Genomic DNA, 16,943 nt, shown 5'->3' with positions numbered 1-16,943 from the left:
TCTGGAATGAATCGGTCCAGCATCACCAGACAATATTGACATTGTTGACACGATAAGGTAAAAAATATTAAATACAAATTCAAGTAATTAACTCACTCAATGTTAGACCCAGGAGCTATGTACAAGACAAAAGCTTTTGTCAAAGACCAGACAAAAGTGTCAACTTTTGTCTTGTCTGTCAATTTTGAGGAAACAATACGCAGTACTTCTCAACTGGTTTGACCCAAATGATTTAGCTTTGACCATCAGACAGAATCCATTGTTGCCTGTGCACTGTCACAACACTTTGGTTGAGAAACAATGATAGTGCTTTTAGCCTTTTACTGTTCTGCACAATAGAGCGCCGCAGTCCCGCCCCCTTTCATGACAACGCCAGGCCCAGGAAATTAATCCCAATGCATTTTTCCCCAGACATTTCAAAACGTATTTATTTAAAGACCTTTTAAGCGTAGTACGAAGCCAACTCTGGTTGTGACAAATCACAACAGCACACACAATATTTTGGACCAAACAAATAATTACAAAGAAGAAAAACAACAAAAAAAGTGTTGTAACCTGCCGTTTTTTCTACTTCTAATTATTTGTTTGGCCCGAAAAATTGTGTTTGTTGTCATGATGTGTCACAAGAATTGGCTTTGTCCGCGGCGTAAACGTCTTTAAATAAATACTTTCTGATAAGTCTATGAGGAAAATGAACAGGATTTATTTTCCGGGTCTCTCGAGGGGGCGGGACTGCGACGCTCTATACTGATAGGCGTTATGGATAGAACTACTATTGGGGCTTTCATAAATCATTTACACAATGACATTATTGATAATAACCATCAGTAATGTCTATAACTAAGTGGGAGAATGGCAAATAGAAACTCTATAACAGTCAGGTAATTACATCACTTTACTACTATGATGTAGCCTTAAATAGAAGGAAAAGACAACATTTATGCCATACCACGATATTACGATATAATCCCAGTTAATATGTCAGATAATATGTAATATATCTAGTCTCATATAACGAATCACAATATTGATATAATATATTGATATTTGTCCAGCCCTGTTCTGCACTTTGGCACACCCATTTAGGCCTAAGGCAGATTCTAAAAACACCTCTAAATCCTGAACTAAGGTTTCTGAAAAAAATATATATTTATATAGCAGCATCAACATTTTTACATTTTTGAATACTGTACATACTGTACAGAACCCAAATATGGGTTCCCGGCCTGAGGGGGTAAGATACCAATAGGGGTTCCCGCCCAGAATGGGTTAAAAGGTAGGGTATGGTATAGTTTTGTTTAGAGCAAAACTTTTATGTTAAAAGGTTAAAGCACTATATTCTAATAGTAATCATTACTATAGTGTTTGTTCAGTAACCATCTCTCCAAACAGAAAATACATTTTCAGGTGGGTTGCCAAGTCAATCAGGAGAGAGAACCCATGTAACTGCTTAAAATGTGTTCCAGTTCCAATTTTGTTTACTAATGTTTTGTGTCAACACTTTTGACACAATTTCACTCAGTCACTCCTGATTTAATGTATTGTATTGTGTGTGCGTGTGCGTGTGTGTGTGTGTGTAAACAGTGGATGCAACCTCATACAAATGTATGTCAGGCAGCTGCCTAACAGTACACAACCAGTCTATGCACACACCAAAGCTCAATGTATAAATAATTATGTACTATGCACACACAAATCTAACTAGAACTTGCCTTGTTTCAGTGGTTTGATAGACTGGTAGCATCCTTGGTGAGCCCTGAAGCTCAGCAGGTGGTGATGAGAGCACATTGACAGCATGGTCATCTAGTTGTCCCACACTGTACAACTACAAACTACAGTATGAGGAGAGATGGTTGGATTAACATATCAGCATCTTCAATAACATTATACTGAATGGGCCTTAATTATTATCGCTTCTTCATTTATTAACACGGACAAAATGTGTATAAAATGCAACATTAACAGAGTGTCCTGGTAAAATCTCTAAACCCAATGCCTTTATCAGAAAATAAAAGTTGTTTTTCATTTTTCAAAACAAGCCCCATCTTGCTATGTGCGAAATCCTTTTAAAGCAATGAAATATAATATTCCTACTGTACTTATTGTCCTGGGATTGTAGTCTCAGTGTGCTGTACTTTGTGTAGTGTCTTCTATTCAGTCCTTCGTGTCCATGATTGGGTCCATCATCTTTGACATGCAAACCCCTCCCTCCGCTGTAAACCGCTGATGATGAAATGCTCTGGAGAGCTTGCAGCAACAGTACGACGGTGTCTCTCTAGACTAGAGTCTGCAACAAGCTTGTACTTTATAGGCATATCGCGACGCCTTGTTGGCTTGTAGATCTGTCCTTAATACAGCCACGACACCGGTGTACACGTGGAGAAATTATATGACCTTTTGCCTTTCCAAAACAAAAGTGCACCGCCACCTTAGAGTATACTCTATGACCGCCACCAATCAAGAAGTGCAGCCGGTTAGCATAGTATTAGCCTGGATGGTATAGCAGTGTTGCCAGATTTCGCAAGAGAAATAAGCGATCGGTCAGGTGACTCAGGTCTATGATAACACCCCCCCCCCCCCCCCCCCCCCCCCAAAAAAAAGGTTTCCACTTTTTATTTTTAACATTTTTATAACATTTTTATATTTTTAACAGGTCTACAAGCTCGCGATGTGATGCGTTGTGAGCTTGTAGAACTGCTATTTTCAACAACAAAAGAACATTGGGAAGTAAAATATTTTGAATGTTTTAAATATTTTAACAACACAAATCTTGTATGAGCCGTCCAGCTCTGGTCCATAGTAACTAGCCTGGCTAATAAGCCAGACTAATATCACACATGCCGGCAGGCAATTTAGTTTTGACAACGGCTGATTGATTGATTGAAATATGTATTAACAGTTTGCAGAATTACAGTACAAGCACAAACTCAATACAAAGACTGTTAACTGTGAGTGGACGACCCAATTAAGCATTACACTTGTTTACAAGAGGGTCCACCATGTTCAATTCAACAAAACATTTAGAGACGTACAAATAGACACTTCTATATAGTCAAAGAACAGAACAGGAATTCATCATAAAGGAAGCAAAAAGAGGAAAGAAGGGGGGCGGTGGGAGGGGGATTCAGATTTTACGGGGGCCATCTGGGTCTGGCTTATTAGCCAGGCTACATAGTAACGGCATTAGAGCTATGGACCACCAGGACCAGAGCTAGGGCCGCCCTAGCCCTGAAACAATGACTGCCATCATGATGATTATGAATACGAGAGTCATGAACCATGGGCCATGGTCCATGGCTAGGGCCGTCCTTGCTCCTTGGCACAAAATATTTTCAGATGGGGGTCCGCGGACAAATACATATTAATATGGGGGTCCTTGACATGAAAAAAAATGTGGGAATCACTTGTTTAAAAAACATTTATAGGAAGAAAGCCCACTTAGAAACAAGCCCAAAGTAGCTTATTATAAGCAGACATGGCAACACTCTGCATCCCATAGTCCTGAAGGACAGTGCTGATTCGCTAGTTGGTTGTCAGTGGACACAACTAATAATTGGATGAGGCCATCATTTTTATTATTTTATTAAAAAACCCATTAGACAACATTTTACATTAGTTTGTATCAAGCCAGATAATACTACAATTACATTACAAAGTGTAGGCTACTTAATAAAAAAGTAGTAGTAGGAGTATTTTGGGAAAAAACTCATTTTGAGAAATCTGCCATTCATAGTCAAAGATTGCTAATCCACCCTTAATTGACAAATTAATTATCATCCGTACAAAGGAAACTAGAAAGGTGCACACACTAAGGGCGCGTTCGGAAATAGCGCACTGAGCGCACTGTGCAATGCAAACTAATAGGAGAGTGCACTCCGGTACGGTAGGCCTATTTCCGAACGCGCCCTAAATGTCACTCACACCAAATATCTTTACCCTGAAGAAGGCAGCCTAGCTAGTCTGTCCGAAACGTTGGACAGTTCTGTCTGTATACATGTGTCCACAATAACATATTGGCATCAGCAGCTACGAGTGTGCGGATATACTCCTTTATTCTACAGCCTTGGTAGGCAAGGTCGCGTGCACGCATCGGATTCATGGAATGAATTCTGTACTGGCCATATATGGAGCGTGTCCTGAATGTACAGGGTTTGATGAGGTCAGATCAACATATGGAATGTCAGAACAGGAAGGACACGTGGGAAGGATCAACATATGGAATGTTAGAAGTTGAACAGGTCAGCTCCATATATGGAAATCTAAGGGTTTGAGGTTTGAGGTCAGATGTAGAGTTTGTGGCCGGCTCCATATGCAGATCTAGGTGATGATCCAGTCTTCTCCATGTATACCAGGGTTAGATGAGGTCAGTGTTGTGATCTTCATATGTGGAGATGGTCATATATGGTGTGACGTGTCACGAGGCTTGACCATATATGGAGGTGTTAGGGTGACTAACTAACGGACTGGACGGACAGACGGGAGATGCAGGTTTTCATATAGTAAATGCGACCTACCGTCGCAACAAGGATTCTGCCTACAGCGATGTAATATAATCAATAAGACAGATGGTTTGTTTACACTCCTGGAGCTTCTTCCTGTGACTATTTGTATGACAAAGGAGTTTGTTAAAGTTAAAGTGTATGCATTTTGTGTCGACAGTACACGTCCCTACACTCATGTAAAATAAAATGCTTAAAAGGCTAACTAGAAAACGACCACTTTGTCAGTTCAGGCGTCAGCCCTGTGTGGAGACGTCGGCCACTTTGCTGGCTGGCGTGAGCCTTAAACCTGTGCTGTGCTGTTCTCTGAAATAAACATCGGAACATCTCATCTTCTGACTCCCGTGTCTCACAAACTTCATCGAGTGCTCTCCCAGTTCTAACAGTATTTCGTATAATAGAACTAGAGTGTATGGTAGAAACCAGATACCAACACACTCCCTCTGTATGTTTGATGACTCCATTCTGTTTGTGGACCCCACAATAGATGAGGAGGTGTTGTCAACAGCTCAGCTCACCGTGGTGATGGACGATCGTCTTTATACTCCGTCCACAAACCATGTCTGAAATCGCTGTCAGCAGAGAAGCTGCAGGAATGCATCAGCCGCTCCATGGCACGCCACAGAGTGATCCACAAACTCATCGACAAAGTCGCACAAAGCGTCAAGGCAGCTCATGAATAAAAAAAATGTCATTTTCAATCTTACATCGATCTATCTACAGTATCTATAAATGCACTAAGTCTCTGTCTGTTTGTCTGTTCGCCACACCGATTTCAGATTCAACACACGTTCCACACCACCACAGGGGGTGCAGTGCGCCGGTGTAGAGTTGGTCGGACACACGGTCCTCTAGAACCGCCACAAAAGGCCTCTGCCCGGGCTCCGGACAGGACCCCTGCCCAGGGTCCATATATGGAGCTGGACTGTTCTGACATCACAACACTCAATATTTGGGCATGCCTGACACAGAACTCCATAAACTGGCCTGTTCCGACATCACAACACTCCATATTTGGGCATGCCTGACACAGAACTCCATATATAGGAATAAAGGGACACAGAGACACATACAGAAATCTCCATGGGCACGAGGGACAGACAGATGGGTGGAACGGGTGCATTTCCGGTTGTCCAGAACCAGCACAAAAGCCTAATATGGGGCATATGCTTGACAAAGAACTCCATATATGGGCATAAAAGGGACACAGGGGACATACGTATAATAACTGGGGCATGGGAGATGCATTTCCAGTTGTCCAGAACCAGAACCAACAGAAAAGATTCTGCCCGGGCTCTGGACCTGATCGCCCCTATATCTCCATATATGAATCATCATCTGGCCTGTTCTGACATCACAACACGGGCACCGCTCTATTAGTTCCAACCGGAAATGCATGCCCCGTGCTCCAGTAACCCAGTTATTACTCAAAATACTTCCTTAATGTCAACCAAGTCCATGTTCACACCACCATGAGGAAGTTCCACAAACCACATTCAACCCAGATTCGGCTAGGGGTTAAATTAATTTCACTCCTATATGCTACAAAAATGTGGAACCAACAGCCGTTAAGAAATGTGCATCCTATAATCCTAGGCCTATATGATGATTTTTCTTTTCATTATTTTTTTTGCATAAAAGTGTATATTAGCCTACAAAATGTGTAGGCTATGTCTTTAAATGTTCTGGTGAATTGAAATTGGAGGACCCATATGTAAACAAGTATTAGTGCTTTTTCTGGTTTTATTTTAGATTTTGTATTGACTTGTACTTTCGTTTGAACTGTACCCATTGTCCATTCTATCCTCCAGTTGACAGAAAACTGGAGGAAGGGTAAACATGCTTTTGCTGTCATCTAGTGGAAACTTTCCAGAATTGCTCACGGGGAAACCTTTGACCCTACAGTAGGTTAGTCTGTCTTGATCATTGTTTTAACTTTTGTTACTTTGTGTCCTCCGAGCATAGAGTTTTAATGGCAGGAACTGGAATGGGAACAGACAGGACTGTCAACAACACCAAGGACAAGCAGGTCAGCCACACAGAGAGCCGATTAGGGGTTAGTCTCTGTGTGTCTGACATGCTCATATTACTTCACATAAGTCTAAACGTCTGTCTTCTCCTGTCTCTCCGTCTAGCACTATTTCCACCCTGAAGGTTATAGTTTCAGCGTCTGTCTTCTAATGGTTGTCTCTGTGTCTTTCCTTCTGTCTCTCCATCTAGCATATAGCCTCAATCAACTTTCTCTATCAATTAACTCTCAAACAAAGTCATAGATATTCTGTCCATGTTATATAGAGCTCTGGTCTGACGTTACACACAAACAAAAGTGGTTGCCATGCATGCCTAACTACACCGATTTGCACAGGCGATTTCTCTCTTAACCCCTTAAACTAAAACTGGCTTGAGTTGCAACTGCATTTCACAACTTGGATTTCATTAATAGTCTTTAATCCTGGGTTTTCAGGGTTAGACATTCACTTCGGGGCACTAGCTGTCTCCAACAGTTCTAAAACGTTAAATGTGGAATACATAAAAGCAACACTAATTTAATGGAATATACACATGTAAATATAGCCAGTCCAAGTCAATCCTATCACTTTCCTGCAATCTGCTATGCCCCATGCTGAGTTCACTGTTGTTCCATCAAATCCTGAACCAGTTGGTTTGGTTTCCATCCATGTTCATTATCATGATCTATTCTAGACTGTATTGGGTGTTTAACAAAGATTTGGTCCGCTCTCCCTTCACATATGTATGACTGTGCCATTGATTCTCTCCCTGGTTCTCTCCTATACCATTGATTGATTGATTGATTGATTGAATTTTTTATTTCACAGTATGCCGAATGGGTACATTTCAAACGGAGGCACAAGTCAATACAAAAACTGTTACTTTGTGGACATACCATGATAAACTTTAATCCTTTGCAACTAGTAGACTTTATAATCTGTCACCATGGAGAAGTACATGGCAGTGTATTAAGTACTCTTTAGCTGCATCTTTCTCTTCTGTATGTGTTGGGGTGTGCGAAGAAGGATTGCATTGACAAAACACTGTAAACAAAGTATCCTCTGCCATTAATAGGTGGGCCTCAGAGTCAATCACTTAAATGTAACATACCAATTATTAATCTGAATGGCTGTTTTTTTTGCATAAAAGTGTATATTAGCCTACAAAATGTGTAGGCTACGTCTTTAAATGTTCTGGTGAATTGAAAATGGAGGACCCATATGTAAACAAGTATTAGTGCTTTTTCTGGTTTTATCCTCGTAGCAGATTTTGTATTTACCTATACTTTCATTTGAACTGTACCCATTGTCCATTCTATCCTCCAGTTGACAGAAAACTGGAGGAAGGGTAAACATGCTTTTGCTGTCATCTAGTGGAAACTTTCCAGAATTGCTCATGGGGAAACCTTTGACCCTACAGTAGGTTAGTCCGTCTTGATCATTGTTTTAACTTTTGTTACTTTGCGTCCTCCGAGCATAGAGTTTTAATGACAGGAACTGGAATGGGAACAGACTGTCAACAACACCAAGGACAAGCAGGTCAGCCACACGGAGAGCCGATTAGGGGTTAGTCTCTGTGTGTCTGACCTGCTCTTCCTTGATGGGTAAAAAAACAAACAGGTAAAACATGTGAGTAATATCTGCCACCAAGAGAAGCATCCATATTGGACACCGGTGCACTGAATTACCTACTGTGGTAATGTGGAAGAAACACTTATTTTTTTAAGTAAAAGTAGAAATACTCTGTTGCAAGTAAATGTCCAGTGTTCAAAATCTACTTGAGTACATTAACACCCTCTTTCTTAATATTGCTAAATCCACATACACTGGTATTATCGGCAAGTATAGGTCCATTAGGAAGAACAAAGAAAAAGTCCAAGTTACAATGTCCCTAGCTGGTATATGGTCCAAAGAAGAGGTCATAAAGTATCCTCTGCCATTAATAGGTGGGCCTCAGAGTCAATCACTTAAATGTAACATACCAATTATTAATCTGATTGGCTGTAGCTGTGTGTACAGCACTATGCAGCATGCCATGCTTTTAATTTGAACTGGAAGACAAACTATTGGGTTTCATATCATGCACCCATTTGCAATTGTAGTTGTACTTTTATTAAATAAGTTATACGCTTTTTCTAGTCAATGATGTTGATTTAGGGCTAAAGCTAACCAGCAACCTATAGTATTTTCTGTGTAACAATTATTTGTATCATTGAAATGAGCTACACAAGTCACAAGTATAATTTTATCTATCTTTTTATTGCAGGTAATTTAGCAGTACTCCTGAGTCAATCATAATTAGCTATACAAATAACAGACATAATACAAATAGATACAATAGTCTATCTGTCAAAGTAGAAGGCCATTCCCAGAGTAACTGTTTTAACCATAGTGCTATAATAGATGTTTCAGGATAACTACATCTTTGTAGAGATTCATGGTACACTGAATCAAAGTTTTAAACTCAGCAGAGTGGTTTGTAATGGAATACAGTAAATATGGAATGGAAATTATAACTTTGAGTCTGACATTATATCATATCTCAGATAGTCGGATTGTTATAATTTAGATCAAACAAGTTTAAAGGTGTTTACTCTTTGAAAATAACAGCATTTTCCTTGTCGACATTCCATTCTGTCGAAAATCTAGGGGAGAAGATACTTTGTCTCCACTGAAACGGCCTTTTATCCCCCTCACTACAGTCCGTTTCAAAAACCAGAATGAAAAAGTAAGTAAGTAACTAAGTAACTAAGTAACTAACTTTAAAATTAAATTCAAATTTAACAAAAAAACATAATTAGTGATAATATCTGCCACCATCTTTAAGAGATAATCATCCCTATTGTCCTGCGAGATGTTTAAAATCAAACAAATCCAGATTACTGATCCAGCACAAATAAAACGATTGTAAAAATGATCATGGCACCAAAATCTTTCCAACAATAAAAACATTTCAGATTACATTTAAAAACAGCACATTTTATATCACAATCATCCTAATTAAATGAATAATTTCCACCCAAACATTGAACTCATGCATTAAATAACTGATTCCAGAACCTGTAAGACTCAGGTTCATCACCATTTACAGTAATAGCACAGCTTCTTAGATTATCTCCTTTAAGAGTAACATCTTGTTTTTACGACCTGTAACAATGCAGTTCAGTTAGTCATGGTCAAGTCAAGTCAGGCTTCTAACTCATTCATTCTACATTACTTAAATCTGTGTAAATGCATGAATTCCTTCTTTTATCATTAGCTGTTTTATCTCCAGTTTTTCAACACACATTCGTCATTAGAGCTGTACATCACCTTCAAACTCTGCCATCCTGCATTTCTACGCTGCTTTCTCTAACTGTCCTATTGGTGCCCTTATTTGGAAATTGTTATAAGTGCTCTGAAGGACTGAAGGACTGACTGGTGTGTGTTGCACCTCTGTGAACTGGGGAGGATTCATTGAAGAGACAAAAGGTGCCACTATTGTGACAGTATAGTGTCCGTTCTATTAGTGATAAAACAATTTTGTGATTTAGCAATAGTGTCCTTCATAGATTTGATGGTAGTCAACTGCTGGGCTTTGCATGTGCAATCCTCCTCAGACAGTGGAGGAGTGGTTGCAGGATCCAGAACGTCTCTCGACCTCTCTCACCAAAGCCATTGGCTGGGTGTCCTCAGGTACAACTCCATACGCCTACGCCCTCCATCTACGTCTTACTCCAATCTGTGAGAACAATGAAATTGATATGAACAAGTCAGTCATAAAGATAACCCAAGTACTGTAAGTGTTCAGCATAGTAAAGAGAATTCAGAAGAAAAAGAACACCTGCTGAGGTTCCTGTGGTCTCTCATTCCCGACTAGAACCTGGTGGTTTCTGAAGGTGCGTCTGAGTAAACATGATGAGAAAGGAAAAATATTTTTTATGCTAAATGATTAACATATATGGCTAAATAAAATCTGCACTTCTTGCAAACATGCTAACAGCCGTTGAAAAGACATAACAACGAACCTGTGAAATGCCTTTGCCAAACAGTAGATACAAGCCAAGGACAGCAAGGAGATGATGATAGTTACTAGTACTCCTAGATGGATGAGGGAACATTTGTTGGTCAGCGACTAAAATACACATTCTTAATGAAGAAATTAGTCACAATTACCTCAAACAAAGTAGATCAGTACTTACCTGAACGTTTCTTTAAGACTGAGACTGTGATCATGGGCGGGGCCAGGTCTAGACAGCAAACACAGATTCAACAAGTGGTTTTTGACCAATGGTCCAGAAATCTACCACTCCCAAGTTGGTTACATTTGTGCAATCTTCAGCATTACATAAATAATTAACAATATTTAACACCGCAGATCAGTACTTACCTGAACGTTTCTTTGAGACTGGGACTGTGATCATGGGCGGGGCCAGGTCTAGACAGCAAACACAGATTCAACAAGTGGTTTTTGACCAATGGTCCAGAATCCTACCATTCTATATAATAATATATTAATATTTAATATAAAAGTTAAATAATATTTAACACCGCAGATCAGTACTTACCTGAATATTTCTTTAAGACTGTGACATCTGCAAAGGAAATGATGGTGTTGGTGCTTTGTGGATGTTGTGCTGAGCAGCGGTAGCGTCCAGAATGGTCTCTTGTCACATTCAGAATGACCAGTTTGGCCCTCTCCGTTCCAGTTACCAGCGCGATGTGAGATCCAACTTTGGTCCATGTCACGATGGAGAGAGGTGAGCTCTGGGCCTCACAGGTCAGCGTCAGCGTAACACCTTGTTCGAGCGTCCAATGTGTGATCATGGGCGGGTCCGGGTCTAGACAGCAAACAGATTCAACCATTTATTTTATTACAAGTGGTTTTTGACATGTTCCAAATGGTTACAGGTTAAATTTGTACAATCTTCAGAGTTAAATATATTAACAATATTTCTTACCTGTAACTTCGATTTCGATTTTACTTTCAAATTGGTATCGGAATGGTGCTCCATTCATTTGACCTTCAACTTGAAGTTGATATGACCCTGTGTCTGACCGTCTGAGGTCTCTAATGAGGATGCTGGAGTTACACTTAGTGACATTTTGCTCCAAGAGGGACACTCGACCTTTGAACTCATCCTGACTGGCATTTACATTCCTGGAGTGGAAGATCATGTCCGAATAAAGGCAATTCACAGCGATACCGTCACACTTATACCAGGAGAAAGACTCTGGTACGAAGACGTCATCATCAGATTTGTGAGAGTAAGAACAGTTGAATATAAGACTCGATCCAACTTTAGCTTTTAGTTTGCAGGGTCCGTCAGAGGGATTAACCCATTCAGCTCCTATTAAAAGTAAACATAAGAAACATAAAAAGTTACATCAAAGCAAATAGCTTAGGCTTAGACCATTTAGAAATAGAACACTTGTTTGTTGTTAAACCTTTCAATCTGGGAATACCTTGTGTAACATTAGCTGTTGATATATCTAAAAAATCACACCTATATGTGAATTGAGGGGCCCTCTCTTAATTCAGTCTGACTGAATGAATAGCTCCTCCACCGCCATGAAAAATAATGACCAGAGGGGACATGAATCCAATAAATTCAACGTGTGTGTGTGTGTGTGTGTGTGTGTGTGTGGCTGTGCGTGCGTGCGTGCGTGTGTGTGTGTGATAAAAAAACAAGAGATTACCTTTTATGTCAATAATCCTAGAGATGAGGATCATCAGAGAAACACCAACACCCCACATTCTGTAGTGCTGTCAGTCTACACAACTGGGGAGAGGAGAGGAGAGGAGAGGAGGGGAGAGTAGAGGTATCTTGGATTAAAATGTGACATGTGAACCTGCATGCCTCATGGCAAAAAAAAGAGCACAGATTGCTAAACAAATGGCTAGGCTACTCTACATCCCACAAAGGTGCCATGAAAAGTGGGAGAGGATGGATTGATTGATTCAATGAATGAATACTTTATTAATGTTTGTTTGCATGGACAGACAAGCACAGGGAAGTAGGATGCAGTACAAAACAAGGTCTGCTGATTTATCCAAGAAAGCCTATATGGCTGTTTTCCATTCCATCCTTTTGTATAGCCTACTCAATTCATCATAACATATAATATTTTAAATGGGCAACATTTAAAACGGGTAATACAGATTAGAGGACATGAATATGATACTTATAGGCCTACTGATAATATGGTGAATGTTTTATAACAAGCTTTTTTGTTAGCCTTTTAAACAATCATTGTAAAATCGTACCACATACTGTTATAAAAACTGTTATAAAGACTAAAGTAGGCCTATTCAATCAATCAACGAAACAGACACGCCAGCAGACCTACAATAGCCCATGCGTGCCTGAGGATCCTATGAAAGCACTATAGCCATCCTCCGTTCACTCCCCGTCTCATTCCGGACACAATTATATCTTTAACACGCAGCACCTCTCTCTCTCTCTCTCTCTCTCTCTCTCTCTCTCTCTCTCGTGTGCACTGCTGCGCAATGTCACAGACACAGACGCGATCAATAATAATAATAATAAAATGTGATGATTTTTGTATAGTTTTGGATATTAACAAATTAATTATTAAAGCACAGGGCCTCGCATTTCTCCCAGGCAGCTATGATTGCGAGCCATGCGTGCGCCTCGCATGAAAGCACTGTCTTGCTGCTGTCATGAAGGGGAAAGCAAGTAGTGTAGTGTACACTTCCATTTGTATAAAAATACGTGGTTTTATTTCTCGTTAGTCATAGCCTATTCATACTGTTGTAGTAGGCTAGCTATTCATTCAGTTTCTCAGAAGAAACGTGTCAGCTCAGATCGACTGAGAAACTCAATGAATAGCTAGCCTACTACAACAGTAGGCTACAGAATATGTACTGACTAATCAGATGCCTGATTTATTCTTAATGTGTTCGTGAGCGCACGTTGTGGGTAGATCAGCCACCCCCAGCATGCGGAGATGCAGGCTCTGAGAACATTCAGAAACTTGCAGCCGCAGCTGCTGAAAGTGCCTCAAATAGTGTAGTAAACTCGCCAGAATGTGAAGGAGAGTCGTGCCGCGGAGATTCTACTTAACATTCTGGCGAGTTTCCTACACGTTTTGGCGAGTTGTCAAGATAACTCGGCAAAAAGGGTAAATGCGGCGAGTATCCTTGTTACCCTATAGCCATCCTCCGTTCACTCCCCGTCTCATTCCGGACACAATTATATCTCTGCTCAGTGCTCACCCATCAATGCATCCAGGCAAGGAATTACAGTCACCCTGAAACCATCGACTAGCATGCACCCTCCGCTCAATGCCTCAACCGCGCCAATACAATACGATATAAGACCCGAAAGGAAACAATTCACCTCAAATACTTTTTCCTTGTGTTATCCTTTTAGATCAAGTGCTTGACTCCCTGGCCGTTTGCATTTTTGTCTGATAAGTATTCAATCAATCAAACAAACAAACTCCATTAAAATATCAGATATAGCCTAAGCCTAGCCTATAGGCAGCGGCTACTGCACGTGATAAACAGCAGATTTATTTTTATTTAGGTTCGGAAATACGGCACTGGAGCGCACTCGCCTATTAGTTTGCATTGCACAGTGCGCTCAGCGCGCCATTTCCGAACGTGCCAAAATGCGCAACAGCAGTGTTATCAACCCAGACAGTAGTGGCCATACCATTATGTAAAATATATGGAACCAAATGGTAGCCTATAATGTTCCTTAAAGTTCCATCACTGAGACTGAGTTATTGGGGGTCCATCCATTCCAAGAACCAATTAAATCTGGCCTCCCGCGCGCTTCAAAATATACCCAGACAGATTAGAATAACCATCTCCAATAAACTTCAACAATCCGATCAGCACTATAAATATTAAATCATCAAAGACAAAATAACAACAAGGCTATGTTCCAACATCAGAAAACCATCTTCATCATCAGACAATTAGAAAAAAATAAACCAGAAAAGCAGATGCAGAAGTGAATTGATATTCTGTGAAGTAATATTCTGTCAGCGCACTATTGTAGCTGCACAGACTCTGTCCATCTAAGCATTTTAATAGACGATTCTAAATCTCAATAAATTCACTACACATTGTAGCCTATATGTGTAGTGAATTTATTTATATTTAAATAGAATAGGCTACTTACGTTTAAATGCCTCGTCCACCGGAGTACCCTCGCATTCGCCTTGATCCCGTGTCCTAGTTTGGTGACTGACTGACTGTTATCTGCAGCAGCATTTGAAGTGCAGGCCGGGGTGTGTTTGTTGAGAAGTTAGGCGAAGGCGGGTCACTCTATACTGTACACTCTCACCTGCAAGACTGGGTGGGATGCAGGTTGCTAATCCGGTCTGGGTCTAGAGCGGATACGGAAACGGTGTGTGCGTAGCCCATAGGCCTGTGTGACAAAGTACCGGATACAGTAGGCGGGCTTTAGCAGTGAGCAGAAAGAAACCATGGCTTTCCACAGGTAACACTAGCTCGGCACCCCACACACGCACGCACGCACACGCGCGTGCACAGCAGGCTAGCACACTGACTGACACCAGTGTGACCAGTGCACACCACAAACTCTAGTACACATGCAGTCAACGTCCCCAAAAAGTGTACTATTAGTACAAATGCAGTCAACGTCCACAAAAAGTGTACTATTAGTACAAATGCAGTCAACGTCCACAAAAAGTGTACTATTAGTACAAATGCAATAAAGTGCAAAACATCATAATTAGAAGCTCTGTCTATATTGACATTAAATTGTGTGTGCTGCCAGTGGTTTTCATATCAAGGACCCCCAACTTGATTATATATTTGGAATTTGGTTTTTCGAAATTATTCTATGAGCTTGTAGATCCACTATTTTTGAATAGTCAAAGTAAGATAAGATAGGGTTATATTATAATTTAACTGATTGCGATACTAATAGTATCGCAATCAGCCAAATTAGTTAATATATAGTATCATACTATGTTAACTAATTTGGCTGGGGAACAAGTGTAACCCCTTAAGGGACCCCAGCCGTAGCCCACTTTGAGACCCACTGTTGTAAGGTACAGCCAGGCCACCTGTACCTGTACTACCAAGCAAGGAGGCCTGTATCATTATTTCATACAGAAGGATGGTCTTCCTGCTTTCTTTGTCACCTCCAACCATGGCAGACTATTCATAGTACGTACGTTACAAAGTACGAGACCAGGTTTCTGATCAGTTTCCTCCCGGTCCACCACCTGTCACCAGGCTTGCCATGGACTTTACTTTTCCTTCTGGATCCATGTTATGACTGGGGCGGCGGTGGCTACAGTGGCCGGATCATCCGGCCACACTATCCACCGCCGCCCGGGTTCGAACCCGGGCTCCCCCAGAGTTAGCGTAGAAGTGTCCCTGAGCTGAGGGCTCATTTGCATTCCTGAAACAAGACAACGACATCCCGAATAACCATTTCTTTAGATACCTGCAGGTGCGCAGTTTCGCTCAAAAACACTTCCCTTTCCCATCCCCGCCGCCTAAGACTGCTATAAACATAATACTTGAACTCCATCCCTTGAGGAAAAAGAATATATCAAAAATGTATGAAGTACTACAAAATATCAAACGCCCTTCATTTGATAACACTAAATTGGCTTGGGAAACAGATCTGGACGTCACGTTATCGGACGAGTCTTGGCTTAACTGTCCAAGAAGAATTCACACCACCTCCTTGTGTATAAGACATAGGCTCCACTACTCCAATGAAAAACTAGCCAAGATTTACCCTGGTTTTGATGCTGGCTGTGGCACAAGCCTGCCACGCTGGGTCATATGTTTTGGTCATGCCAATCATTAGTCAGGTTTTTAATTTTCAAGGCGGTGTGTGGTGGAACGGTGGATCCCTGCCCGGTGATTGCTGTTTTTTGGGTGTCTCCAATCGAGGAACGGCTCACGGGTCTTCAGGCAAACGCTGTGGCATTCACAACGCTTTTGGCTCGTAGATTGATACTTCGACAATGGAAGTCGGGGACCTCGTTCAAATAGTGGGTCAAAGAGGTTCTCTCCATGATTCCCCTAGAGAAACTAAGGTACAACCGTAGTGGTTCTAAAGAGATACATTATGACTTGGACCCCTTTCATAGAGTTTGTGGAAAGTATACCTTTCACTTAAACCCATATTCCCTTGTACAATCTGATACCTCACACCAAATCTGACATTGGGCGACCTCTGGTTAGAGGCCCTCAGTAAGTAGACAGTTGGATTTAGAGCAATTTACTATATAAACTGAATGATGGATACAATGTATGTAACCTAGATACCATACCCTGATGGAAAATGCTGTTTTACCTTTATTTTCTTATTTTTTTCTTCTTACTATGTTCATTAATACTTTCAATACTAGTTTACTAATTACTTTTACTGTCTTGTACTGTCTGTCTTTGTTTTATTTGTCTTGTTCTGACCTTGATTGGGGGGGAGGGGGG

At 40.8% G+C, this 16,943-nt stretch overlaps 1 protein-coding gene across 1 annotated transcript in view; it reads right to left on the bottom strand.

Annotated features, from left to right (window-relative positions):
* LOC310874683 (delta-1-pyrroline-5-carboxylate synthase-like) overlaps window positions 1–16,943 on the bottom strand; it is a gene marked incomplete at both ends in the record, with an annotated part of 43,337 nt that overhangs the window by 20,453 nt on the left and 5,941 nt on the right. The window contains 4 exons of the mRNA XM_083787545.1: window positions 10,690–10,737; window positions 10,878–10,925; window positions 11,056–11,328; window positions 12,267–12,270. Coding sequence (XP_083643671.1) covers window positions 10,690–10,737; window positions 10,878–10,925; window positions 11,056–11,328; window positions 12,267–12,270 — 373 coding nt within the window. The remainder of the gene's footprint in view (window positions 1–10,689; window positions 10,738–10,877; window positions 10,926–11,055; window positions 11,329–12,266; window positions 12,271–16,943) is intronic.

The sequence above is a fragment of the Protomyctophum parallelum genome (assembly GCF_964188405.1).
Source record: "Protomyctophum parallelum genome assembly, chromosome: 17".
In the NCBI taxonomy this organism is placed as follows: domain Eukaryota; kingdom Metazoa; phylum Chordata; class Actinopteri; order Myctophiformes; family Myctophidae; genus Protomyctophum; species Protomyctophum parallelum.
Note: the sequence above shows the minus strand (reverse complement) of the source record. Positions and strands in the feature narration are given on the sequence as shown.